The sequence below is a fragment of the Phodopus roborovskii genome, unplaced genomic scaffold, assembly GCF_943737965.1.
Source record: "Phodopus roborovskii unplaced genomic scaffold, PHOROB, whole genome shotgun sequence".
In the NCBI taxonomy this organism is placed as follows: Eukaryota; Metazoa; Chordata; class Mammalia; order Rodentia; family Cricetidae; genus Phodopus; species Phodopus roborovskii.
Window position 1 is genome coordinate 2,247,091 of NW_026125489.1, and position 27,766 is coordinate 2,274,856.

General features: G+C 52.0%; 2 protein-coding genes across 2 annotated transcripts; one reads left to right on the forward strand and one right to left on the reverse strand.

The window, feature by feature from the left end:
• Positions 1-934: 934 nt before the first annotated feature.
• On the forward strand, positions 935-7,491 carry Tsfm (Ts translation elongation factor, mitochondrial). Its single transcript, XM_051176144.1, has 6 exons — positions 935-999; positions 1,158-1,331; positions 1,988-2,116; positions 3,101-3,223; positions 5,031-5,118; positions 6,999-7,491. Exons 1-6 carry the CDS (start codon positions 946-948, stop codon positions 7,409-7,411), a joined length of 981 nt encoding a protein of 326 aa, XP_051032101.1. The 5' UTR covers positions 935-945; the 3' UTR covers positions 7,412-7,491.
• Positions 7,492-8,570: 1,079 nt separating this feature from the next.
• Positions 8,571-26,792, reverse strand: Avil (advillin). Its single transcript, XM_051176151.1, has 19 exons — positions 26,727-26,792; positions 25,416-25,490; positions 23,972-24,168; positions 23,023-23,131; positions 22,834-22,944; positions 22,342-22,547; positions 21,897-21,975; positions 21,699-21,797; positions 20,294-20,447; positions 20,095-20,195; positions 19,503-19,640; positions 19,262-19,420; positions 18,390-18,569; positions 15,496-15,641; positions 14,914-15,058; positions 12,904-13,092; positions 12,414-12,482; positions 10,938-11,063; positions 8,571-9,084 (listed from the first exon to the last, which is right to left on the reverse strand). The coding sequence occupies exons 1-19, from the start codon at positions 26,790-26,792 to the stop codon at positions 8,971-8,973; spliced, it is 2,463 nt and encodes an 820-aa protein (XP_051032108.1). The 3' UTR covers positions 8,571-8,970.
• Positions 26,793-27,766: the final 974 nt, after the last annotated feature.

The following is a 27,766-nucleotide window of genomic DNA, read 5'->3' on the forward strand; positions in this document are numbered from 1 at the left end:
TGTTTCATTTCCTCCTCCTTTTGTTGCAGTTTTCGTCAAACTGCAAACGCCCTGCCCTTTGCCCCCTTCCCCTAACTCTGGCAGTATTCCCTCACTTCTCTCATCCGATGAAGCCCCTTAAAATTCACTCTTTACTTCTGGAAAAACAAAAACAAACTCTCCTTTGCCTGACTCTTCTGTTTGGATGTGATTTCCTTCCTTGGGAGATCTTTTAACTGTTTAGGGACCTTGTGTTGTCTTACCTGATTTCTTATTTCCTCACCACTTGGAGGGCAGGGCTGTGGTTTATTCATCACTACATCACCTGGCAGCAGCTCCGGGCACGCAGGTGTCCAGCAGATAATCTTGCTAATTCGGTAATTATTTATTCGGGTTGTTGAAGGAACTCCACTTCACCTCTCCAAGTGACATTGAACCACCTACCTACTTCCCGTTTGTCCTGAGTCATAAATGAATACCAAATATGGAAATACACTGGAAATAAAGAAACATAAAATATTCACTATGTGTCTTGTGACAACTTTGTGACAACGTTACCGTGCCTTTTTTTCCTGTTTCACCGCTGAGCGCTAAGTCTTTGGTGACATGTTTTACAAAGAAAACATGAAAAGATGGCTCAGAGGTTAAGAGTGCTGACTACTCTTGCAGAGATCCTGAGTTCAATTCCCAGCAACCATGTGGTGGCTCACAACCATCTGTAATGAGATCTGGTGCCCTCTTGTGGTGCGCAGGCAAACATGCAGATAGAACACTGTATCCGTAATAAATAAATCTTTAAAAAAAAAAAAAAAAAAACCAAGCCAGAGAGGCGATATACTCCTCCGGCCTGCAGGTGGCAGCATCCTCTCGTCACATGCCAGAAGGAGTTTTGTCCCTCGCGCCTCGCCGTAGGCCGTCGCCCCACCTGTGCGCCGGCGGACGGGCGTGTCAGGGCTGCAGGAGGCGATGTCGCTGCTGCGGTCGCTGCGCTTCCTCCCGGTCGTGTGCACCGGCCGCTCGGTGAGGGCTCCCGGGTGCCGTGAGCGCGCCCTTCCTTGTCCCGACCCGGGCTCGCCTCCCTCCCCGAGGTCTGGCCCCGCGGTCATGCTCCCTCGCCTTGCATCCAGCTGCGGCCGCTGCCGACTGCTCATCCCTTTCTCCTCACCCCCCTCCCCCAGGCCAGGTCAGCCCTGCTGCAGCCGACCCAGCCATGGCACACGTTTCACGCGGGCCCCTCCTCGTCGTCTTCTGCCTCCAGCAAGGAGCTCCTTATGAAGCTGCGGCGGAAAACAGGCTACTCCTTTGTCAACTGCAAGAAAGCTCTGGAGACGTGTGGCGGTGACCTCAGACAGGTGGGAGGAGGTGCTGGCTCGACCTCGTACTCTGGGGACCACAGACTGTCCTACCGCCCGGTGTCCTTAACGACAGAGCCCAAACAGGGGAATTTGTCCTAAACCATAGTTGCATCCTTCGGTTTCGTCTTCAGTGGACCCAGACTCCCGGAGTTAACTAACTGTATGCCATGTTAGAGGGATTTCCTGCTGCTTGCAGATCCGTGTTCGTGTAAATTTTGAAGTTAGACGCCGGAGGCCCTCTCTCTCTTTCTGTCACACACACACACACACACACACACACACACACACACACACACACACTGTAACTTTGTACATTGCAATTAATCCCTTAGGGGTGTGTCAGTGTTGTCTGTGTAATGAAAACACTCCTGTCCCATAGCGGGGTTATGAAGATTAAAGTTATACAGGCGCCGGCTACACACAGAGCGTTTAGTAGTAGACTGCTTCCTGTTATAGGGAGTGCAGAAAGAATCGGCTGACTCAGATATATTTTGTTTTCCAAACTGGGGTTTCTCTTTGTAGCCCTGGCCGTCCTGGACCGACTTTGTAGACCAGGCTCGCTGCAGATTCATAGAGATCCCCGTGTCTGCCCAGTGGGTTTGGAGATTATTTCTAATTCCTGTGGTTGGCTTTTTCCTCTTTTCCATGTGTAGGCAGAGGCCTGGCTGCACAAGCAGGCCCAGAAGGAAGGCTGGAGCAAAGCCGCCAAGCTCCATGGGAGGAAGACTAAAGAAGGCTTGATCGGGCTGCTGCAGGAAGGAAACACATCTGTATTAGTAGAAGTGAGTTGTTGGGATTCCGTAGTATCCTACAGACAGCGGTGTCTGGGAGTGTAAGGGTTGTGATATACTCTTCGTTTGCTTAAGGAATCTATCTATTTGAGGCCACAGTGGTGTTTGGAGTTCACTTCTCAAGGCCTGGGTGTAAGTGTGGACATGCACAACTGTCTGGATGGGAAAGTGGCCTAGCAACCTAATCCTTTCTCCTAAGTATACATCCAGTGCAGGCTTGTTACCTGGAACAGGTAGATTTAGAAGCTAGCAGCAGGGTGTGGTGGCTCTCATCTGTGTTCTCAACACTTGGGAGGCTGAGGCAGGGGGATTACTGTGGGTTTGAGGGCAGCTAGGCTACAGAATGAAGCCCCGACCCCCCCAAAAAAAAAGTAAGAAACGAAGCTAGATTTGTAAAGTTAGTAATCATTAGCTATTACTTCCTGTGTTGATGACTAATGAGTAGCGGATTTAGAAGATGTGTGTGTGTGGGGGGGGGCGGGCCCATGACTGAAGAAAAAGCAGATGCAGATAAGGCTACAATGAAGGGATGACATAAACAAGTGATGGTAACAGTGGTTTGGAGACTGGGCATGGTGGTGCATGGATGTAGTTCTAGCACTTGGGAGGTAGAGACAGGAAGACCAATTTAGGGTCATCCATAGCTACTTACCGAGTTCAAGGCCAGGCTGATACCCACTGGAAGGGGTTAAAGGAGAAAGTGATTGTGGGGTGTGGTACAGGCGAGTGGTGCACTCGTGGTGAGTCCTTCAGGGTGTCCTGATCCTCTGGGGTGTGCAGGTTGTTGCCGACCCCCTGCCCTGGCAACAGTCACTTCCCTGGTTTGTGCTTCACCCGACCCACCTATGGAGCTGCAGCTTTAAAACTTGAGGCCATTTGTTTCTGTTGAGTCTGCAGCTTACCCTGTCACTATCTTTCAACTGTTAGAAACTATCAGTAAACATTTCATACAGCAGTGCCCGTTTGTTTCCACAGGTAAACTGTGAGACGGATTTCGTCTCTAGAAATTTAAAATTTCAGCAGTTGGTCCAGCAAGTTGCCCTGGGAACCATGTCACACTGTCAGAGCCTAAAGGATCAACTTTCCACGTACACTAAAGTGAGTTGAAGGTTGTCTCCAGCTTGCTCTTGTCGCTCCCGACCTTCGGGGTCTGTCTGTCAGGGAATATTATTTGAAGGTGTGTGACTTTTGTTTATGTTGCGTTTGTTTAACTCTGTGAAGCTGTGTTACTGTGCCTGCCTAAAACACCTGATGGGCTGATAAAGAGCAGAACGGCCAATGGCAAGGCAGGACAGAGAGAGGTGGGGCTGGCAGGCACGGGGGGTAAATACATGAGGAGAAATGTGGGAGGAAAGGGTTTCGGGACGAGGAGGACTTCAGCGGCCGGCCACCCAGCCGCTCGGCTACACAGCCAGACAGGGTAAGAGGGAAAGAGAAGGCGTACAGGAATAGAGAGGGGTAAAAGCCCGAGGCCAAAGACAGATGGGATAATTTAAATTAAAGCTGGCAAAGCCAAGGCTTACAAGGCCAGGCATTCCTGACTAAGAGTAAACCTCCGTGTGTGATTTATTTGGGAGCTGGATGATACCCCCCAAAAGAGTCCAAAGAGCCAAGAGTAGACTTCAGGCTACATCTGTCCTTTTTGGGGTGGCTATCTCTTCAATGCGGGTGCTGGGGACCCAACTCTCAAGGAAACCCTCCCAGAAGATTGCCTCAGGGATGCTCACCTCTCACCAGGCTGCACGGCTTTCACGGCAGAGGCTCTGGTCTCTGGTTAATCACAGGCTGATTCTTCAGTCCCAGCTGATCTGGAACCATAGAGTCTTAGGGACTAACAGTCTTCAAAGGAACTCTCAAAAGTAGAAAAGAGAGATAAGAGAACCTTGTTCCTTCTGCTTTAAAGATATTTATATTACATTGTTCTTATTACAGTATACGTGGGTGTGTGGGTCAGGGGTCATGTCAGCAGGACTCAGTTCTGTCCTTCCACAGGGTTGGTTCTGCAGCTCAGGTGGTCGGGTTTGGCCCCTAATGCCTTTAGCCGCAGAGCGGTCTCACTGGCCCCCTCTTATATAAAGTTTATATTTATTTGTTTGTATGCGCATGGGTGCGACCCCCTCTTATATAAAGTTTATATTTATTTGTTTGTATGCGCATGGGTGCCTACAGCGGTCAGAAGATGATGTTAGGTGCTCGGAGCTGGAGTCACAGGTGGTTGTGAGACGCTTGATGTGGGTGCTAGGAATTGAACTCGGGACCTTTGGAAGAGCAGCCCGTGCTCTTAACCACTGAGCCATCTCTCCAGCTCCCCCAAGCCCCATTCTTACCTATTTCTGTAGATCAGCAGGCTCATTGGATCATGGTTTGACTTCTAAGTATTTTTTTGTTACATTTGTTTCCTATGTAGAGATGGTGACATGTTGACCTGTTTTTCCTTTGTTGTCTGTAGTGGAAACAGTTCACAGGGGCTCATAAAGATCTTCCTTTGTTCGAGACAGCATCTTGAGAAGGCTTGCTGTGCATTAGCCACAGGGTGCAGCCTCTGCTAGCCACTACTAGTTTCTCTCTCTTCTTGCTGCCCCTCGAGTGCTGGGATTAAGGCATGTCCCACCATGTTTACTGTTCCTTTGTCTTTTTTTTTTTTTCTAGCTACATAGCATTCTGTTGTGTGGATGTGCCGTGATTATTCAGCCAGCCTCCTGTGCTTGGGCATTTTAGGCTGTTGCCAAAATTCAATGGTTGGAAATAATTGCTCAGTGAATAATCTTGTGTATATGTGCTTCTAAAAAAAAAAATTCATACTTTGAATCTTTGAATGTTCGTCATCAAGCCGGTTTTAGTGCATACATCTGTAATCCCAGCACTTGGGAGGCAGAGGCAGCTTACGCTTGTCTCCTGTACTTAGGGCTTCCTGAACTCCTCTGAGCTTTCCGAGCTCGCAGCTGGGCCCAACAGAGAAGGCTCTCTCAAGGACCACCTGGCCTTAGCGATTGGTGAGTAGCTAAGGGTTCTGGGAAGGGGAGGTGGGGTTTTCCTGGTGTCTTTGGTGCTCCTCCAGATCTCATTGGGTGACTGTGACCTGGGTTCAGGAGTTGGGCAGGTGGTAGGAGCGAGTATGATGGAGATAGGTCATGAACATGTGTGGGATTCTCAGTAGTGAGTAAATAAAAAGAGAATCAGAAGCTCATGCATGTCTAAGGGCAAGAGTATGTGAGACGGGTAAATAGACTCCCCGAACGAAGGCCCAACGGAGGCACCATCCCCAAGCGCTGACTTGTTAGTATACTGAGGGAACTGGAGCTCTGGTACACTCAGAATCCTGAACCACATGAAGGAATTTAGGTTTATAAACTAACCCTCGTGGTTCTTGCAACTAGTTAAAATGATTTCATCGCGGTGTTGACTAAACAAAGGCAGGGGGTCACTTCTGTACATGTTGTAGGGAAAGTACCCTGAAGGTGAAAAGGAAAACTTACGGGATTGGAAGACAGCTCAGCAGTTAAGAGCCCAGGCTGTTCTTCCAGAGGACCCTGGTTTGATTCCCAGCACCAGCTTGGTGCCTAGCAACCATCTCTAACTCCAGTTCTGAGGGATTCTGGCTTCCAAGGGCACTGCATGCGTGTGGTGTTCACAGACATGCAGTCAGAACACCTACACATAAAATAGAAATAAATCTTTTTTTCTAAAGAAAATTTAAGATTGTTTAGGAAATATATTTTGAGCTTATGAAGCATAGCCCATGTCTGTAGAAGCCACTTTGGGGCACCACGCTCTGGTCACTGTGGGGGATTGGGGGGGGTCATGCTCTCTCTTTCCACGTGTCCTGATAGGGGGAGGGAGACAAGCTGGGTTGTAATTGCTGGGAATTTTCCTGTCATCTGCAGCTTCTAGTCGAGGCTTCTGTTTACAAGGTTACCTCGCAGTCTGTCCTGTGAGTCATGGGTGAGCAGCCAGGCCAACAGCTGTGTTAAGAAACCCTGGGAGAAAGGGGGGTTTGGCCTTGTCAGTCTCTGTAGAGTTCCGAGCTGTTTCCATATTGATTTCTGGATTTTCCTCTTTGTGACCTCGGGCTGCATGTGAGACTAACCTTGCGTCTTCACCGGGCTTAGCCTCCGTCCGTTCCTGTTTTTTACTTCGGCTTCTCTTGGAAGGGAAATGGGGTTGGGAGGGGGTGGGAGAGGGAGAAAACTAGACTCTGCTTTTGGTTCTCATGGTTCTGAGAATGTTATCTTGCTGAGCAGAAGTTGAAGCTGTCAGGTTTCTGGAGTTTGGATTTCCTGGATCGTTTGGTTATAGACCTTTCCCAGACACTGTTGGTGATGGGAGTTGTGTGTATCTGTTGTGGTTGAGTTTTTGAGAAGTCATTTGGGGAGAAAATTCACTTACCTGCTGTGGGGTCCACTTTGAGTTGTAATTCCCACTCTGTCACACACGGGTGGGTGTACGACTTCGATCCTCTAAGCCTGGGTTTAGCCTGGTGAGAAGAGCCACGTTCTGAGTGCCTGATGTGCATGAGCCACGTAACACGTTCTCTGCGTGTGTTACCCTTTTTATTTCTCGGAGTTACCGAGAGGGTAACTCTCGAGGGTACCGAGTATCATTACCAGGTGTAGACGAGGGAACTAAGGTGTGGGCAGTTGATAATGCGGAGGTCACAGGGCCAGGAAGAGGCTGGCGGCCTCGCCTTAACTAGAGCGCTCCTGGAGGGACTCTGCCCGTCTCCATCCTCACCATCCTCCTTAATGCAAGCCGAGGCTGTGTCTTTCGTCTCACTGCAGATACAGAAGGGTCGCCGTGCACACGCGGCCTCATCTGCGCCACCACGGTCATCGCCACCCAGTGGTCGTTGTTTCTTGTTTTTGCTCTCTTGTAGGGAAACTGGGAGAGAACATGATTCTTAGGCGAGCTGCCTGGGTGACGGTGCCGGCTGGGTTCTATGTCGGCTCTTACGTGCACGGAGTAACGCAGAGCCCCTCGCTGCAAAACCTGGTGCTGGGGAAGTACGGGGCCCTGGTCGTCTGCCAAAGCTGTGAGCAGAGTGCAAACCTGCAGGACGTGGGCCGCCGCTTGGGGCAGCATGTGGTGGGCATGGCCCCACTGTCTGTCGGCTCCCTGGATGATGAGCCTGGAGGAGACGCTGACACCAGAATGCTGTCCCAGCCATACCTGCTGGACCCTTCCATCACACTGGGACAGTATGTGCAGCCCCAGGGCGTGTCTGTAGTCGATTTCGTGCGCTTTGAATGTGGGGAAATGGAAGAGGAAGAGGTAGCGGAGGCCAAGTAGGTTCTTGGCCCGGGTGAGAATATTTATATGTAGATCTGGATTTCCTCATAAAAAGTTACCTTCTAACCCTCTTCAACCCTCGAATCTGTTTTTTCTTTTTAGTTTATAACGGAATCATATACTCAGGGGTAAAGTCGTTAAACACTTATGTAATAAAGTACAGTTTTTCTTTTTTGGCATAATACTGGACTTAACTATTTTTGAAATTTTGAAAACCACGTAAGTGTGTGAGCCCGCACATACCAGGTGTGTGTGGTAAGCTCCTCACGCAGCAGTTCATCGCCGTGGTCCCTCCTCAGTCAGTCTGTGACGCTGTCCCTTAAGTCTCCTACACTCTGTCCTGTTGTCGAGACGAGGTCTCCGATTCTGCTTCCGTTCTGTGATGCTTTGGACCCCGCGTCTCCCCTGGGGCTTCCCTGCAGGGTTACCCCTCTACTCGGATTTCATATTCTGCTGTGCGCTAGGGTTGTTTGGAAGATGTGGGCCTGTGTGCTGATGACTGCAGCACGCTCTCTGAACTGGTCCACACACTAGCGTGTGCCCCTGACATGGGTGCAGTTAGCTGCGCTGAGGCACGTTTTGACATTCTCTTGCCAGAGCCGCGAAGGACAACGGTTCAGTTCACCACACGGCGCTCTCAAGGCTGCCATTTATTATGTGTTTGCTTGTGATGCTGGAAATTGTGCCCAGCGTTTTACTTTCCCTTTTTCAAAGATTTATTATCTCATGTGTTTGAGTGTCTTGTGTGCGTGTGTCCATATGCACAGTGCATACTCCTGGTGCCTGCTCAAGGTAAAAAAGAAGACAGTGGATCCCCTGGAACTGGAGTTACAGCGTTTGTGAGCCACCGTGTTGGGGCTGGGAACTGGGCCTGGTCCTCTGCAAGAGCAATAAGTGCTCTTAACCCCTGAGCCATCTCTCTGTCCCGCAGTACACTGAGACCAGGTCTTTGTACATCACTGAGCTTGGCCTTGAATTCACCCTGCAGCCCGTGCGGTCCCTGACCTCCCAGTGCCTGCCCCAGCTGGCGTGTGAACCAGGGTCAGCGTTGCCAATGCCATGACAGCTAAAGTCACTCTAAGAAGGGACCCTGGAGACCAGAAAGGACGCCGATGTGCTCATATGGCCTCTTTATTTGAAAACTTGAACATGTTCTGGCACGTGGTAGACCCGGGCATTTGGAATCTGGCCTTCAGAAAGTGTGCGAGGAACTCCAGGACTTGGGGGGGGGGGTTACAGGGCGTGGATTAAAGCAAATGTGGTCCCTGATGCACTAAACAGAATGCTCAGTTTCTGGTTCTCTCTCTCAACCTGTCTGTCCATGCTCTCTGCCAAGGCCACAAAAGCTGAAGAGCAAGTAGTCTAGGGTCAGTTCTAGTGTACTACAGCCAAGGAATGCAAGGGTGAATGAACATGCAAACAGCATGCCAGGATTCTCAGATGTGTGGTCTCTAAAGCAGGTGAATGCCGGGCTCATTTGGTGTATGACTTTTTGGCTGATGTTGGCACTACATGCCTGCTCTCTCCTATGGTCGGGCGACGGGCAGAGATGCCTTGCTTTAGAAAAGTCCCCTCTCTTTCTTCAGCAGGAGCTGTTTCCAGCCAGGCAGAGCAGTAAATTGCCCTCTTGTCATGCCAAATACAGACGCAAAGTCTCGTTCCGAGAGGTAATTCTATGAGAAAACAAATCTGTAGTGAGAAGGAGGGCAGGGCATTTCATGAATGCCAGCGGGTGAAGCAGTGGGCGGGAGGGAGCCCTGGGGCTGGCGGAGGAGCCACATGGCTCCCTGCTTGCCTGGCTTGCAAAGGGTCCTGCCTGGCTTTGAGCCCTAGAGCCACAAACAGTAAACCAGTGGCTCCGGCGGGCCCTGGAAGAGGGGCATCACATGGATGCTCAGGGAGACTGTACCAGACCCCGATTCCTCCTTGGCCGTGGAGTCCCATCAGCCAGTGAGAGAAGCTGACTGAGCTTTCCGCCTAGCCCTGGTTCCTTGCCCCACAGACAGTGTTTTCTATGTTATGGATGGAGTATACACATTGGATTGTGGAGGGATGGAGAACTGAGTAGAGTGCTCTTTGCTTGCTTCAGGCCCTTGACTGCCATTCTTTCTGAGTACTTACTTCTGGTGCTAGGGAGTGATCCAGGAGTGTTCTCTGAGGGCCTGAGAATGCTCTGCCACTGCATTGCACCCCTAAACCCTGAGAATTCTTAAAGGGCCCATGCTGATGAGGTCATTAAGCTACGACCCTTACCCACCTACCCATCCACCCGTCCGTCCATCTGCCTGCCCGCCCGCCTGCCCACCCGCCCGCCTGCCCATCTGTCCGTCCATCCACCCCCCCCCCCCCCCATCCATCCCCCCCCACCCATCCCCCCCCCCCCCCCCCCCCCCCCCCCCCCCCCCCCCCGTCCGTCCGTCCGTCTATCCATCCACCCACCCGTCCGCCCGCCCGCCCGCCTGTCCGTCTGTCCATCCACCCATCCACCCATCCATCCACCCACCCCATCCATCCACCCACCCGTCCGTCCGTCCATCCACCCATCCATCCACCCCATCCACCCACCCATCAGTCTGTCCGTCCATCCATCCACCCACCCACCCACCCGTCCGTCCGTCTGTCCATATCATTTTCTGTCTGAAGCAGCATCTCACCATAGCCCAGGCTGTCAAGAACTCACTATGTAGGGCATGTTGGCTTGGAACCCATGGCGACTCCCCTGCCTCAGTCCCCCTAGTACTGGGATTACAGTCATGAGCTAAGCGCAATTGACCCATGGCCTCAGCTTCTAAGAACACTAGTCTAGGTGCTTAAGGCTTGGTCTTAACATTTTAAGATGTTACAGAGAATCCAGTTCATTCATTAATCTGTCCATTCAACATGAATGTATTAATTCGTTTAACTAAAACCTAAGAGTCTGTGCTAACAGGAAGGAATGGTTAGGAACAGAGTAGGCAGTCAAGAAAGGCCAACGGGAGCTGAACCCTAAATACAGGGGCAGAGGGTATGGGAGACCCCAGGGGGCGGGCAGACCGTGGAGGGCTTCGGGGAGCCATTTGAAGGGTGTTAAAGCTTGTGTTATATTATATAGTGTGTATATGTGAGAGGCAGGGGACAGTGTGGGACTCAGTTGCCTCCTGGCACTATGTGGGTCCTGGGTGCTGACTTAGCTTGTTAAGTTTGATGGCAAATGCCTTTACGTTTTGAGCGGCCTCACCAGCCCATGAGGTTTTTTTAAATAGAGCGGCTTCATCTGCTCCTGAACGATCCCTGGCTGTTAATGCGATTATGCCAGGGAGGATTTGGGGAATGGTGGGTTAGTTACAGAAGTGTACGGTGGCTGGACTGGACTAACAGCAGAGAGGCCACCGGGTGGACTCCTTTGGGAGTAGGAGACATTCAAGGAAGAGCCTTCAATCGACTCAGTAGCACAGCTGCCCCTTGGGTGCCTGCGGTGTGCCCAAACTGTTGTAAGCCATTTCTTGAGCTTGGTGCTTTAGCCTGTGGGGATTCCCAGCTCACATACCTCCTTTTTGGCAGGGTTCACACCCTCAGGCAGCTCCTGGTTGTGACTTTTCAGTAGAACTTCTATAGGGTAATACTTTGGCTCACTTTCGTTAGAATTCAGGGAGAGGGTTGCGTTCTTCATGTCCTAAGTAAGAGAAGAAAGAGACGTGAGCAAAGACTGATGATGTCGTACATGACCTCCGCGTGTATAAAGTTTACACTTTGGCGTCCGCTGCTTTCCGGAACGGTGATCCAAACCTGGGTGCAGGTCAGAACGACCTTGGAAAGCCAATTCAGCAGGCCTGATGTGAGAGTTTAGAGCCAGGCTGGCACACACTGCGCTTAGGTCTCTCCTGTATTTATTTACTCATGTAGTGCTGGGAATTGAACCCAAAGCCTCCTGCGTGCCAGGCTCTGCCACTGAGCAGCACCTCCAGCCACGAGTCTTTTCTGAACACTCTGATCACACCACCCCCCCTCTCTTGGCATCTCTATTTAGGGCCTGTGTTTCCAGTTGTCAAATGCCTTGAGACAGAAGCCATGCTTGAGTGCAGTTTGAAGACACTAACTGCACCCAATTAGCTTTGGGGTCTGGCTTTGCAGAGCACAAAGGACAACATGCTAACGTTGGACACCCCATGCCACGCATCTCATCGTGGCGTTCGAGGGCTGCTGGCTGCAAGCTCCATTTCTTTTGGCTGTTAAAATAGGGGCCAAGAGCCCAAGCTGCTGTGGATTTCACTGTTGGAGACTAACAAAGTGTCATTTGGATTAGAAGTCTGCCTCTGAGCAATGCTGCCGATAACTAACTTAGTCTCTCCTGAGAGGCAGAAAAAGCTGAATAATAAAGGTAGCTTTTATTCTTCTTTCTGATTTGCTCCGGCTTTTGAGGCTGAGTCTCATGTATCCCAGGCTGGCCCTCCACTCAGTATGTAGCCACGGGTGATCCTAAACTACTTATTTTGAACATTATGTGTGTGGGGAGTGTGTATGCACACGAGTACAGATGCTTTTGGGGTGCAGGGAAATACATAGTTTTGGAGCGTAGTTAACGTTTCTGTGAGCCACCCAATACAGGTGTATCCGCACATGCTCTATCTGCGCCAGCTCTCTACCGCCCCCCCCCCATGTTCAGGAAGGCAGTAAGTCAGGAACTTGGCTCTGAGGCCTACTCCCCCCCTTTCAACCCCCCCCCCCCCGACTTTTTCATTTTGAGATGGAGGCCTTGCTATGTGGACTAGGTTGGCCAAGAACTCAGGATTCTCCCAAGTTTGCGTCTTAGGTCCCTGAAACTTGCTTTTCTGGTGATTTAAGTAAAATACCTCCAAGCGTTAGAGCGCGTCAGTAGTTTGCACTTCAGGAGAAAAAGGACAGCACCCTATGCACCCAGGTAGACAACTGAGGGAGGGCCTAGAGGCACGGAGGAGGGTTTGCCCATGTTGCCATGCTCTCTCCGTGGTCCTGGGGACCCCTGTCTAAGGGTAAACCCACTCACAGCGGTGATTCGCACAATGGCGGCGGCGTCTCCCAGCTCCTCCTTTAACTGCTCGTATGATTTTCCTGCCTGTGAAGGGACAGAAAGAACAGGATGAGGTAGACTCAGGAAGCATTTCAGTGTCCTTGAGGCCCATGTTGGGTCAAAAAGGCCTTTACACATGGGCCACAGTCTTTGGTGGCCAGCAGCAGCAGAAGCCTGGCTTCTTCCTACTAGCCCACTGTAACTGCTCTGGCTGTCGGCGTTGTGAACACGGTGTAGACAGGTGCTCACACAGTTCCTCACCGCGCCCTGCCCGCCTAGCTGGGAACTATCTGACTAGACTCCCCACCAGGAGGATGAAACCAAAGAGAAGCAAAGCAAGGCAAGGAATTCAGCGGGAAAGGAGAGTTTGGGCTCGGTGTTACTTGGCTCTTGAGTCAGTACCCCACCGTCCCCCATCTGGCTTCTGAGTGCCCTGGCAGTGAGAACAGCATCCCCAGTTTCTTACGCTCCAAATGTGAGGGTCCCAAGCCAGGAACCACCCCGTGAAGGTAGGAGGCTCAAAGCCTTGCTTGATGATCAGGATCGGTGTGTCGGGGTCTCGGCCACTGGGGTGAGTTACCAGGTACTCCTGGGCAGTCGAGAGGGCCCCCTCCTTCTCCGTGGTATTGGCCTCGGCTCCTACCCACAGGAACACCTGTAGCACCGAGTGTTAAGTTATCGGTGCATTCACGCCAAGGGCTAAGTGGTGGCTGTGCACGGCACGACGTTCACCCCCTCAGCCGGTCAGAGCCACAGAAAATGCTCTCAGCCTCTTTTGTGCCCGAGGAGGAAGGTTCTAGAAACAGCTTGATTTTGTGATTTTAATTGCCACGTGTCTTCTACGCCTACCCAACACTCATGCTGTCTCCGTGTACCTCACACCTCAGGTACTTCTTATCCAGCTGCCTGTTCTGGTTCACCTGAGCCAGCCAGTCAGTCATGGAAGTCAGGTCCGTGGTTCAGTGAGTCACTAGACTCGCCGTCCGGCCTGTCCTCACCCCTGCCTTCTCTCTCACTGCCTTTATGCAGCCAACAGCAGCCCTTTCTTGGCCCCTGTCCTGCTGTCCCACGTGATAGATCAGGTCTAGAGAGCACAGTCACTTCTCAGCTGTCAGCTCTGTCTCTTTGTTAGTTTGGTTTTGAGACAGGACCTCACTCCACAGCCCAGGCTGGCCTCAAGCTTACTCTTTCCCTCTGTAGCCGAGGCTAACCTTGAACTCACAGGAATTCTCCTGCCTCCGCCTCCCAAGTGCTGGGATTGCAGGCATGACCCACTCACTGTACCAGGCTTACTTTATTCTCTGGTAGGAGTTCATGTCTTGCTCGCCCTTTGGTATTCAGCCAGGAGCTGTCTCATCGGGGAAATCACCTCAGAGCCCCGTTGCACTGAACACCCTCTATACCTCCTCATAAAGCTTTGACGTTTCTTTGCCTGGCTCCTCCCACTATAAACACTGAAGGGGGAGCTCTTCACTCAGTGACATCATTAGCATGACAGCCATTAGCATGCAGGAAGCTTGCCAAGCTGATCTGAAGGAAGTGACACACAGGAAGGCATCTCATACACGCTACCTGGAATGTATTCTTGGGCTTTGGGAACTGGTGTCTCAATCCTCAAATAAGGGCGGGACATATGCTATGCTCTGTCTTCCAAAGTAGAGTGAAAAAATTCCCAGGGTGCTGAGAGGAATTGTTTTCTCCTGTTTGGCTTTCAAGTTTCCATTGTATCTATTTATTCAACACATGTGCTGCCAGAGTGTAGGTGTGGAAATCACAGGGCAACTTAAAAGACTCAGTTCTGTCCTTCCACCGTGTGGGTCATGGGGACTGAACTCGGGTGCTCAGCTTTGGTGGCAAGAACCTTTACTCACTGGGCCATCTTGCTGGCCCATTTTCTAGCCTTTTGAGACAGGGGCCCTGGCTGGCTGTAAACTTTGGATCCTCCTGCCTCTACCTGCCAGCTGCTTAGATTCCAGGCACGTGCCAGTATGCTGGCTTAAGGCTGGTGTGGTTTGAAAGAAAATGGCCCCAAAGGGAAGGGCTCTATTAGGAGCTGTGGCCACGTAGGAGTAGGTGCAGTCACTGCGCAGGAGGGCTTTCAGGTCTCATATGTTCAAGCTACACCCAGTGAAACAGACTGCTTCCTGTTGCCTGTGAGTCAAGGTATAAGAACTGTAAACCACCCCGATTAAATGTTTTCCTTTATAAGAGTTGCTGTGGTGCCAGGCGTTTGGTGGTGCACGCCTTTAATCCCAGCACTCGGGAGGCAGAGACAGGCAGATCTCCATGAGTTCGAAGCCAGCCTGGTCTACAGAGCTAGTTGCAGGACAGGCTCCAAAACCACAGAGAAACCATGTCTCGAAAAACAACAACAACAACAAAACCTAAAAAGCAAGTTGGTCCAAAACTAGCCACACAGAAAACTGGCCCAAGCTGTGGTCTTTGCCAGCTGTCCCGAACTCTGGCTGTGTCTTACCTGGTCCCAGGTGTCCAGAAGCATCACGTCACCTGGGTTCAGGTCATCCTGTGTGAAGTCTGTGACCTCAGTGACAAGGAACCGGCCAGTCTTATTGGAACATTCGAAGAGCCGGACCTGGACGTCCAGGATCTCTTGCTGCAGCCTGTGGGACAGTGGAAGGCAGCCCTACATAGGAATCATGTCCATTGCGTGGGCGCCCATGCGAGTGTGCCATGCAAGTGTCAGGACCAAGGTGGCTTTGGGTGTGTTCTTCCATCGCTCTCCACCTCCGTTTTGGAGACAGGGTCTCTCAGAGCTTGGAGTCCAGTGTCAATTTGACTAGACTAGCTGGCCAGAAAGTCTGAGGACCCTGTTGTCCCCACCTCCTCAGTAGGACTGCGGGCCTGTGTTGCTGTAGCTGTTTTCTGTGTGTCCGTTTGTAGTGTACATTCTGAGGGATGGGACTCGGGTCTGCATGCTTGCACAAGGACTTTGCTGTGTGCCCAGCCCCAGAATCATGTTGAGAACTGTGAAGAATCTTAGGATTTGTACAGGCCACAAGCCTGGAGACCAGAATGCAGGGCTGATGTGTCCACATACCTTTTGTCATTAGCATAGGGTGTTTTTCCTCCCAGAAGGTCCCAGAACTCAGGTGGCTCCTGGCCCTCAGCCACAGTGTCCGCGTTGCCATCACAGAGAAGCTCAACCAGCTCCTTGGCCATTGCCCGCTCGTCCCCACTAGATCCCTGAGTGGGTAAGGAGAGCAGAGGTGTTAGAAAGCCAGGACACTCTGATGGGGGATGACGCAGGGCTTCTGAAACTCTGATCTGCAGTGCCTCGGGATGCGGGGAGAGGAAGATGGCCTGTAGGCAAAGGGTAGGTTTGCTCTGAAACTCAAAGCGCTTTTAGCTTCTCCTGGGACTTCAGCACGTGGTTTTCCCCTTATTGTAAACACTGGGGTGTTCAACCTAGGATCTTGCACATGCATGGCAAAGGTTCTGCCTCTAGAGCAAGCACTATAACCCCCAGGCCTAGCATGTAATTTTCATTTTTGGGAGGATGGGGGGGGGACATTTTTAAGGTGAGGTTTCTCTGTAACAGCCCTGGCTGTCCTGGAACTCACTCAAAACTCACAGAGATTCGCCTGCCTCTGCCTTCTAAGTACTGGGATTAAAGGCATGCGCCTTTTTAAAGATTAACACTAAAATGGGCTGTGTGTGTGGGGGTTCCACAAGGCTTAAAAACAGAACTTGGTTACCGCAGAGCAATTACAGTGACATTTCCTGCTCCTTCGGAGTGGAGCCCCGAGTCCTAAACTCTTGACACGTGCTGAGCTAGTCTCCATTAGAATAACCCTGCCATTTCTAGAGTGTCTTAAGTGGAAGCATGTGACATCCAGCCTTAGTGTCTGGACACTTTCATTTAGCACGAATTGGAGACTTTTCCATGTTGTGTGCTGAGTAATAAATATTCCACTGTATGAACATACCTATGTTCATCCATTTTCCAGATGTCTTCTGATCTGAGAGGGTTATGAATAAGTGTGCCATGCACAATGTGTGCAGCTCTTTGTGTAAAGACTGTTTGTTGTATTGTTTTTTTAAGATTTATTTTATGTGTATGAGCACTTGGTCCGTGTGTGTGTGTGTGTGTGTGTGTGTGTGTGTGTGTGCGCGTGCGTGTGCGTGTGTGCGTGCACCAAATTCGTGCATTGCCTGTGGAGGTCAAAGAGGGCATGGAATCCCCTGGAACGGGGGTTACAGATGGTTGTGCAGCCACATGTGGGAACCAAACCCAGGTCCTGTGTAAGAGGCCTCCCTGCTGATCTATATCTCCAGCCCCTAAAGAGGTGGGATCTTTTTTGTTTATGTGTGTGTGTGTGTTTGTATGTGTGTACACATGTATATGTATATGTGTATGTATGTGTGTATACATGTATATATATGTGTATGTGTGTATATGCACGTGTGTGTGCCTGTGTGTGTAATATGTGTATGTGTGTGTGCCTGTGTGTGTAATATGTGTATGTGTGTATACATGTGTGTGCATGCCCGTGTGTGTAATATGTGTATGTGTGTATGTGTGTGCATGCCTGTGTGTGTAATGTGTGTATGTGTGTATACATGTGTGTGCATGCCTGTGTGTGTAATGTGTGTATGTGTATACATGTGTGTGCATGCCTGTGTGTGTAATGTGTGTATGTGTGTATACATGTGTGTGCATGCCTGTGTGTGTAATATGTGTATGTGTGTATACATGTGTGTGCATGCCTGTGTGTGTAATATGTGTATGTGTGTATACATGTGTGTGCATGCCCCTGTGTGTAATATGTGTATGTGTGTATATGTGTGTGCATGCCTGTGTGTGTGTGTACACACAGGTTACAAATAGGTTCTCCCACTCCCAGCCTTTTGTTGTGCTGGGGATCGGAACTCGGACGCTTGTGCTGACACAGCAGAGGTGTTTACCGAGTGCACCACCTGCCCAACCTCTAAAGACAGTGTTCATTCTACTGCCGTACATACGCAGGAGCAATGTTGCCGGGTTGCGTGGTAAATGTGAGTGTCAAACTGTTTTCTAAACCGCGTCCCATCTTGCAGCCTTACAAACGGTGCAGGAAGTTCCTGCATTGCATTTCCTGTTGTTTTTAGTCTTCATCGTCTGATAGAAGTGTAGTGACATTATGGCATTCCCCTAGTAATGACATCAGATCTTTTCCTTAATTAGCTCCCCTCATTTATTTTTTTTTATTTTCATTTCCTCCCTGCCCCTCTCTCTCTACACGGGGGTCTTACTGTGCCAGGCTGTCCTTGAACTTAAGATGCCACCACATCAACCTCCCAGATAGCTAGAATTACAGGTTCATGCCACCATGCTCTTTTCCTCCCATTTTAAAGTTTAATTGATTAATTATTGTATGTTTTTATGATAGAGGCATGCATATATGGAGATCAGAGGGGTGGGAGTTAGGTCCCGCCTTCCAACATGGGATGCAGGGATCAAACTCACGTTGTTGACAAGTGTCTTTACCCTTTGAGCCACCTTACCGGCATGCTCCTTATCCCACCTTTTGTTTTATGTTTTTTGAGATAGGGTCTGACTATGCCCAGGCAGTCTGGCCTCAGACTCATGATCCTCCTGCCTCAGCCTCCCAAGTGCTGGGATCACAGTCACACGTCGCCGTACTTGACCTGGAGGTCTGGAGCGATGGCGTTTCTTGTGCTTTGTTATCAGCACCTGTCTCGCCATGGGGGACACCACTGATCCAGTATCCACACATGTGAGCGCACACCATGTCTCTGGGGGCTGGTGGGGCTGAGTTTCTCGTGGGGGCCTGATTGGGGAATGTGGATGCCTCCTCCGCAGACTGGGGGGCGGGTGGGGCTCCTCTGCTTGAGGCCTGCACCAGCCTAGCCTTTAGTTCCTTCTGCCCTGCTGACAGGGCTGAGGGTGGAGCCAGGCCCCACGGGGCTAGCACCCACCAGCCATCTTACCTTGCCATACCACAAGTAGTGTTCTGTCTGAGTTCGCAGCAGAAAGACGTCGTTAGAGTTGAGCGAGGAAGCGCAGGCCGAGACTTCCACGGCTTTGGTATTGGATTTGTCGTTTCCTTGGATCTGGAAGAGTCTTATCGGAGGGTCAGGCTCTGTGTCTCCCTTCCTGGAAGTCCCGCCCTTCAGAGAATAGACAGCACCCATGAGCTGGCGGTTGTGGCCCGAGATGTACTTGATCCCACATTGACCCCTCGGGGTCTCCCTAGGCTGACTGGAAAGGGTCCAAGTGAGGATGTCACCCTGTGCCAGGGGCTAGGCCCAGCGTCTTCCACACTCACGGACCTCAGAGTGACCTTGTGACGCAGATGTCAGTCCCAGTGCACAGGAGGAAGCTGAGGTTGGCGAACTGGGTTATATGTGGCAAGAGAAATGCTTGATGCCAGATTCGTGTGGTACCCGGCACGTGACTGCATTGCCTGCCCATGCCTCTGCTGGGGCCCCGCCTTAGACGGGAAGAGGGGCACGTCTGGGCCGTGAGTCAGGAGGGCCAGCGCAGTGTTGGAAGGCTGCAGGGTGGTTGACAGAGGCTGCCACGCCTGTACCGGTGATGTGGCTTGGATTGGGAAAGACCATGAGCTAGCTGGGAGCATGGACGCGAAGCCCTTTGCATTTGGGATTCCCATGAATGTGTCAGGATAAACCCCTCTTTCGTCCTTACTTAAGCTAAGTCCCCGTGATGTCATCGCCCTCCCCTGTGGCCCACCACCCCACCACATACGTGCCCCGGCCTGTTTGGTAGCTCTCTACGGGCTCATCAGCCCTGAGCATCCATCCTTGTACGGGTATAGTTCTGTCCATCCATCCGTCCTCACCTCATAGATGACCAGCTTTCCTTTGAAGATGGCCATGAAGTGGCGTGGCTCCTTCCCCATGCTCACCCGGACCTGCACCGGGGCTCCGGCAAACTGCCGGTCCACCTCCACTGCCTGGTAGGCCGAAGCTGCCAGCTCATCCTGCGAGGCGTGGCGGCCCTGTAGCAGAGAGAGGGGGGTGGTGGACCTCGGCCCAGTGGCCAGGGGATCTGGACCCAGCACCGAGAGCTGCCTGGCCTACCTGCCAGATGTACAAGATGAAATGGGGCTTCCCGTTCACGTCATACGTGTAGAAAACCAGATAGCAGTCTCCCCCATAGAAGAAGCCATGCCACTGACGCTCCACAGGGACCAGCTCCAGGCTCTCAATCCTCCAGACCTGGGCACAAGAGGATACACAGTCACCCAGAGAGGGGAGGGGCCTCCCATAAGAAGGTCCCACCTAAAGGGAGCTAACTGGGTGATGTCTAACAGAACCCGGGGGATGGAGTGCTAACATCCATCCCAAGTGCCCACTCCCTGTCTGGGTCTTCTCTGCCTTGGAGACACATTGCATGGTTTGAATCCTGAGAGTGGGGGCCACAGGTCACACTCGTCTAGTTACCTCCCATCATCCGACCTAGGTCTTTGTAGGCTGAGTGGTGGCTTAAATACATCTTCCAGGTGGCAGCCCGTTGGGGGACACTGTCTCTCACTTTCCTGAAGCATTGTGGGGAGAGGGGAGGCAGCCAGCCCCAAGCCTCTTAGAGCATACAGAAAAGAAGCATACAGGACGTGCTGCCCTCCGCCGTGGCATCATCCCCGAGGCCTAGCGTTGCCCTCACAGGGCTCACCTCAACCTTCCCGTTGCCGTCGTCCACCATCCTCTCCTGGGCAGCCACTTCTGGCTTGGTGTGTAGGAGAGTCACATCAAACTTGTCCTGGAAAACTTTGGCTGCAGAGAAGGGGCGCAGGAGAAGCCAAGTGAGCACACACGCTTACACCTCACTCTCGGGTCCCGAGCAGAACAGCACACCCGAGGGGAGATCTCACCAATCTTTCCAATGCCGAATGTTTTCCCCAAGCCCGTGGTCTGGTCCTTCACTGACCATTTCTGGAACAGCTGTTTGAACATGGCCGACTCGGCGCCATCGTTGACGGTCTCCACGTTGGTGCTGCTGGGATAACCCTTCATCCTGATGAACTCCTACGGCCCACCCCCATATAAAAACATGTCGGCCAGGGCATATACTGAGTGCCCGCTCATCTGGTAATTCATTCCTCTGAAGTCAGGTGGTCAGAGTCTCCCTTCCCTGACCCTGGGAATCATAGCCAACTTGTACCTCACGTCTGTCTAAGGTCCCATATAACCTGCCACCAAAAGATACAAACGCTTTGGTGTCTCTTCATTAGACCATCATGATTATGACTGTTAGGATTCAGGCATCTGTACTGGCCTGCCCTCGGGGTCCTGACAGGATACGTCCTCAGCTGCAGCCACTAAGAGCACCGCCTGTGCACATTCGCTACGTTCCCTTTTAAAAGGGCTCCGCCCGCCTCCCACTTCCCTCCCTCTCCCTCTCTCTCCCTCCCTCTCTCTCTCTGTCTCCCTCTCTCCCTCCCCCTCTCTCTCTCCCTCTCTCTCTGCTTCTCTGCCCGTTTCTCTGCCCCCCCTTTTCTCTCCTGCTGCTCCTGTCCCAAGAGGCCGTCTCCCCCTCGCCTCCCTGCTTTTCCCATTCACTTTCCCCTAATTAAAAAAAACCCCCCACGTGAGCTCTGTTGCGTGGTGCCTTTCTCTCTCAAACCACTTTCTTAAAAAATTACAACAATGACCATTATGGGTCAATTTTGCAAGACCTACTGTGTAACTCTCCGGACTTTCCATCATAGTTATTTGTTCATTTATTGCGTTTAAGCACACCACACCTGTGCTAGACCTGCAGAATTTAGTAAATGCCCCCGTGAAGACTGGTCTCTCATCAGAACATGTTCAATTGCAACAGCATATTCAGAAAGCAGGCTCTGTGGTCAAGTATGGTTCTGAGTATTTTACGATTTTTTGTTGTTGTTTTTTCGAGACAGGATTTCTCTGTGTAGCTCTGGCTGTCCTGGAACTCACTCTGTAGATCAAGCTGGCCTCGAACTCACAGAGATCCACCTGCCTCTGCCTCCCGAGTGCTGGGACTAAAAAGCCATGCGCCAACACCTCCCGACACGAATGGGTTTTATCCGCCAGCAGTTCTGGGAGACAGGGATTAACCCTGTTAGATATAGGGAGTTGAAGCCCCGGGGCCTTGCTCAGAACACGCAGCTGGAAGAGGTAAAGCCTGCATCTGTATCCCAGCTGTTCTGTTGACTATGAAGTTATTTATCGCTCTGGGCTCAGTGCCTGGTGTGTTAGGACGCATGTCCACGGTGACAGAGTATTTGGGTGCTATCGCACATTTACAGCTCCTACCAGGGCTTTGGACATGGCTGCCTGTCTCTCAACCTTTGTGGCTCCTTTGCCTTTCCACACGGAGATCTTGGTTCCACTTTGGTCCAGGATGTAGCAGTCCTGAATCAGCCAGGGATAAGCATGGTTACCAATACTCGAGAGAGAGGGACAGAGTTACTTCTGGCTTCCTCAGGCCAAGCCCCGTCCAGTTCCACTTACATCATGGTTCAGCAGGTCCTGGACCAGAGGCCTTGTGGCCACCTCCGTGATTGCCAGCTGCCCAGCTGCATCGGAGACACTGGTGAAGAAGGGAGATTAGCCTGCACCTTCTCTCTGTAGCGCATCCCACAGCTAACATAATGCTGTCATTCAGCATTGCTGGATAGAGCCTGACTCTTTGAGACAGACACAGCTTGGAATCAGAGAGTAAGAAAACTCTTTTCTCTGGAGGTGGTTGTATGTCTCATCCCGTCCACATCCCTAGGCTTGGTTCCACCAGAGTCTTACCCAGAGGTCAGGAGACTCTACCACGAGCAGATAACTGCCCCATTGAGAGGGGCTGTTTCTGAGCTGCTGGTAGGAGATACATTTAAAAAGGATGGCCCAAGAGCAAAGGTAGATGCCTCCACCCAGGCTGAGTGCCGGGACTTTAGGGAGCACTCACTGATACAACGTGATATTTGACTTGTGCTCCTGATCCGTGACCTCGTCAGGGACTGCGGGCTTGATGGTGGAGCAGCGTCGGCCAAGGGTGTCCTGAAGGACCGCCATCAGCTCCGGGCTGGCCGCCTCTTTGTCTCCCTCAATCACCCCGATCTCAGCACGGCCCCCTCGCTCCCTGTCCCGAATGTCCTTCGCCAGAAGCATAGCCTGCCAAAGAAGCCCAGGGGAGCACTCAGCTCCCCGGTCCCCTTCCTTCCACGTGGCTTCAGTGGGAGTCACCAGGATTGCAGACACATTATTACCCCGATGTTGAGGAGCCCTAGGGTCCGGGGTGACACACCCCAGGTGAGACATGCCCTTGGCCTGTCTGCAAGACGTGATCTACTCTAAGGCAGGGTCCACCTGTCATTTTGGGGGTCAGCCAGCAGAAAGGCCAAGGGCGAAGGCCCCCCCCAGAGAGCCCAGCTCTAGGGTGGAGGAGATGAGAGGAGACCTTGAGTCGCTCCCCGCTGTTGCTCTCCGGGCCGTTCCACTGGATGATAACCATCCCAAGGTCCAGCAAGAAGACATCACCTCGGTTAAAACTGTCCCAGCTCATTTCCACCTGTAAGGCAAAGGTCAGTGCCACTTAGAGGGTGGTCAGGGGCACTGGGCCTGGGACAGCCCACTGGGTAGGACTTACCTCAGTGGCCGTAATGTTCCTTTTCCCCTTTACATGAAGCAGCCGCTTCACGTCATAGGTGTTGGTCTCCGCGTGCTTCATCCCAGAGGCCACGCCCCCCTTTTTGTAACTGAGGGAATATTAGTCCAGTTACCCATTGGCTGCCTGCTGCATGCTAGGTTCTGGGGAGACTACTGTATAGGATTAAATACAGTAATGACGCGCACACACACACACACAAGTCTCTGCTCACATGGGTTATAACAACAAAGGCACAAAGTAAATGCAGACATGCACACGCTGCCCCAAGGGTCAGTTTGGTCAGTAAAGGCCAGAGCTGTCTTTCTGAAGGGACATTTGAGCTGAGATATAATGAGAAGTCCCAAAGACCAGAAAGGCTGGGAGCAGAGGGAGCCTCGCAAGTTCCCATGATACCCTCCTGTTGCCTATGCGTTCCGCACCCGCTTACAACTCCCGGACCCTCTCCCTGCCACAGCTCCCGGTCTGGCAGGTTAACTTCCCTTCTGCGTTCTAGAAAGCGCGTCCTGCTGCCCGTGTTCGTGAGTTTCATAAAGCAAGAAGTTGGCATCTCGGTGTGTATCAGTCTGTGTCTTTGCTCGAGTGTGCGGCTGCCCGGACACATTATCTCTCCATGATGGACACCTACGTTGACCACAGCCTCCTCCAGGAATGCTCTGGGTCATGGGCCCTCAGGGCCCTGGGTATGTGAGGGGCTTTAGAGTTCTGAGAAATGGGGTCCACCTCAGCAGCCCCGTTACACCCCAGCATGCATGCCGTGCAGGTCCCCACTCCCTCTAGCAGGCGCAAGGCCCGGTCCCGCCCAGCATTTGCTCCCCCACCCCCAGCTGTGATGGGTACAAGTGACCGTGACCACTTTGCATCTCCTCTCAGGTTACCTCTTCAAAGGTCTATGGACGCTTTAGTTCCCTCTCTGTACACAGCTACTCACATGATGCCCTGCTTGAAGTAGCCTCGGAAGGTGTCGGACTCGTGGTACTGGACCTCACGGTGCTGCACGGGGCTGCCTCCCAGGTAGTCATCCAGCTGTGTGGTATAGATGGCTGCACAGCTCTGCTCGTCCTGGGAGGAGTCCTTCCCGATCCAAAAGTGAATGTTCTGGGAGAGGAGGCTGCCCACTCTCCGCGTCTAGGATGTGGCGGGAGAGAGAGTGGGGCCCACGCTCACCTCTATTCTGCTGACGTCCCAGTGTGGGAACGAACACCCAGCATGGCTTCCTTCACACAAGCACCCCTTCTATCTGTAAGAGGGCACTGGAACCGGCCCAACCCTTTTCCAGGCCTGCTTCCCCACCTTTGGGGAAGTTGATAACTTGTTCCTAAAGTGGGGAATCTTTGCCCCGGTTGTGTTACGGGCTTCGCCGACCCTGTCCATGTGAGGTATTAGAACGAACATTTTTAAAAAAGATATTTAAAAAAAAAAAAAAACAGGTTATTGTGTAGCCCAAGCTAGCCCAAACTTTCCGAGGCTGGCCCTAAACTCACAATCTTCCATTTCACCCCCCCCCCCAAGCGTTGGGATTATTGGAGTGGGCCACCATGCTCCACTGTTAGGGTTTTTTTGGGACAGAATGTTTGCACATAGCCCAGGCTAGTCAAGAACTCACAATGTAGCCCAGGCTGACCTTGAACTTGGGACCCTCCTGCCTTAGTTTCCCAAGTGCTGTGATTATATGCGTGTGCAGCCTGTCCTGCCTAGTTCTTTGTCTACTTGACACAAGCTGCAGTCACTAGGAAGAATATTGAGAAACTGCATCCATCAGACTGCCTGCTTGCAAGTCTGTAGGGCAGTGGACTGGGAAGGCCCAGCCCATTGTGGGTGGTGCCGATGTGGGCAGGTGATCTTGGGAGCTAAAAAATGAAAGCCAGGAGAAGCAAGCCAGGAAGCAGTACTCCTGTGTGGTGGCTTCCGTTCCTGCCTCCAGGGTCCTGCCCTGCCTGCCCGCCCTCAGTGGTGGGCTACATACTGTGTGTGATAAATAGCTCAGCTGCATTCACCACCGCAACGGAAACTACCTGTCCTACCCAGCTCACAACGTGGACTTCGTGGCCAAAGACAGGCTGTGTATCTGTGTAGCCTTCCTCAGAACACGTTAGTGTGCAGCTTGGACCCTGAAAGGGGGGTGGTGTGTGTGTGTGTGTGTGTGTGTGTGTGTGTGTGTGTGTGTGTGTCTGTCTGTCTGTCTGTCTGTCTGGGGGCGGGGGATGGCTCGTGCCCACCCTCTGATGCACAGTCACAACCCCGGGCCTGGTGGTGGCCAGTGCCAGTCAGCTTGAGGCCCTGCACGAGGAGGAATCTAGACTGACACAGTCAGCATCCAACAGCCTGGGAACCCTGCCGAGGCAGGAGCGTTGGATGAAGGAGACATGGCTCACCGAGAGGATGATGTAACAGTCTCCCTCGTAGAAGCTGCCATGAGCACTCAGAGGCACCAGCACCAGCTCCATTTTCTAGAAGGATCAGAAGAGTATGCAGCTATCCTACCTCCAGGTTTCCCCACAGCCTCCCTCCCCTCTGTCCCTCGCTGGGCACGGGCACAGCCTCACAGGGCAGGTGGCCAGCCAATAGAGGAGGGACTTCTCCACAGCCTCACAGCCCAGCACAGGACCCTGCTCTACTCTGGGAACTTGTCCCTAATCACTCTGGCTCAGAATCTGTTGTGCTGTCTGTCCTTTCCTGTGTCCCTCCCAAGTCCTACTTGACCTCTAGAAAGGCTTGCGAGCCCCCTGAAGCCTGTGGAAGGGGAAAGAGTTGGGTGTGGCCACCCAGAGCCGCCAGGCTGCTCAAAGGAATTCTGGGAAGCTGAGCAGGAGTGGAGGTTGACCGCACAGAGAAAGCCAGGGTCTTGTCTTGCATTCAGGGCCTGACTTGGGGACCCGATTTGCTCATCCTAGGAGGCTCATTTGCATAGCCTCACATGCAAATGACACTGTCTTCCCAAGTAAGGCAAGCCTGTAGCCACCTTTGTGTATGTTCTAAGTAAAATCTGGATATAAGTATGAAAAGGCTTAGTGCCCATTTTTTTTTTTTTTTTCCCATTTATCGGGTGTGCCTAAGAGCAACGCTGTGCATGTGAAGGTCAGACACACTTGAGGGTATCGGTTCTCTCCCTCCACCACGTGGAGGTCAAGGCTTGGCTGCATATGCCTACATCCACTGAGCCACCTGGCCAGCTCTTCCTATTCACTTTGAAGTAAATAGGGGAGCCTTCAACACTGAGAGAAGGCTGGGCTTCCTTCCCACAAGCCTCTAGAAGCTTGCCAGAAAGCCATGACTCATGTTGGATGGAGCAGGATGAAGGGAAGCGTTACTTGTGGTGTTCGGGCTGCTGCAGCTGACTAGGTAGAGGTGGGCGTGTCCTGATTTCTGGTAGGTGCACCCAGACCAGAGCCAGAGCCACCCAGGGGAGACCAAGCCCACAGGGTAAAGGGATGAGCAATGGCCATCTGTGCACCATGCCCCCCCCCCCCAGTGTTCTGACAATGATGTGTACAGTTCCTCTGACAAGTCGCCAAGAATCTCCGGGCAAGGGAACTGCCTTTCCAAGATGCTGACTCGAGTGTAGACTCAGCGAGCACATGGTTGGATGAAGGACAAGCTTGGTTCTGCTTGGGGCCCTGCACTGAGAAGGCTGGGGCCCTTGGTGCTGACCCTAGTGGCCACTGCTTGGAGCCCATTTGTCTCACCTCAATTCTCCAGGTGATGATCCCAGGGTCATTGCCCACAGCTCTGAAGGCACTGCTCAGAGACATATCTGTGTCCCTGGAACTGAAGCATGACGGACAGGAGGTGACGCCCCTCACCGTGTACAGGACCCACCATTCCTCCTCAGACTTCCTGTCTCATCAGCCACCACACTACATGCCGTTTTCATATATCCCCCCCCCCATCTCACCACACGGTAGTTCAAGTTCACACGTGACCTGCCCCAGCAGTCCCCACCCCAAATGTTTGTTTCCACCTGCTACTTCCTGGTTGAGAGCTCTGGCTGATAGCAGTGTTTTAAGTAAGTGTGTTGGTGGGTGTGTGCATGGGACTGTGGGCTCCCCTGGGAGGCCAGAGGTGTTAGATTCCCCACAGCTGGACTTGCATGTGATTAGGAGCCACCTGCATCAGTCAGGCTCTCTGAAGAGTGGCACGCACTGCGCCTCCTTCTCTCTATTGGGGCCAGGGCACTTATTCCTGAGGGTGATAAATATCAGTGTCGACTTTGCACACACTGTCTCATTCCCAGGCCATGGCCCTGTCGCCTTCTAGCGCAAAGCAGGTTTAAGATGTGTCGTGGCACACCCCTTTAGTTCCAGCACTCAGGAGGCAGAGGCAGGTGGATCTCTGTGAGTTCGAGCCCAGCCTGGTCTACAGAGCTACACAGAGAAACCCTGTCTCAAAAAACCAATAAAATAAAACACAAATGAGGTTTAAAGAGGTTTTAGGTACTAAATAACTCGCTTATGGGCACATTACTAGAATGAGATCCTTAACTGAGCCTTTTTGTTCCATTTTATTTTATTAACACAGGGTCTCTCAACACAGCCCAGGCTGGTCACAGGCTTTACTTAGCCTCCCAACTGTGACTGCTGGGCTACAGGCTTCTACTACTAGACCCGACTCCATACCTCTTATTTTCATATCTGATCTTGGGAGCCTGTGTTTTAGCCACTTTTTTGTGCCTGCAACCCTTCCCCAATATGAAGTTGAGTGGGCCATAGCAAGGAAACCCAGGGAG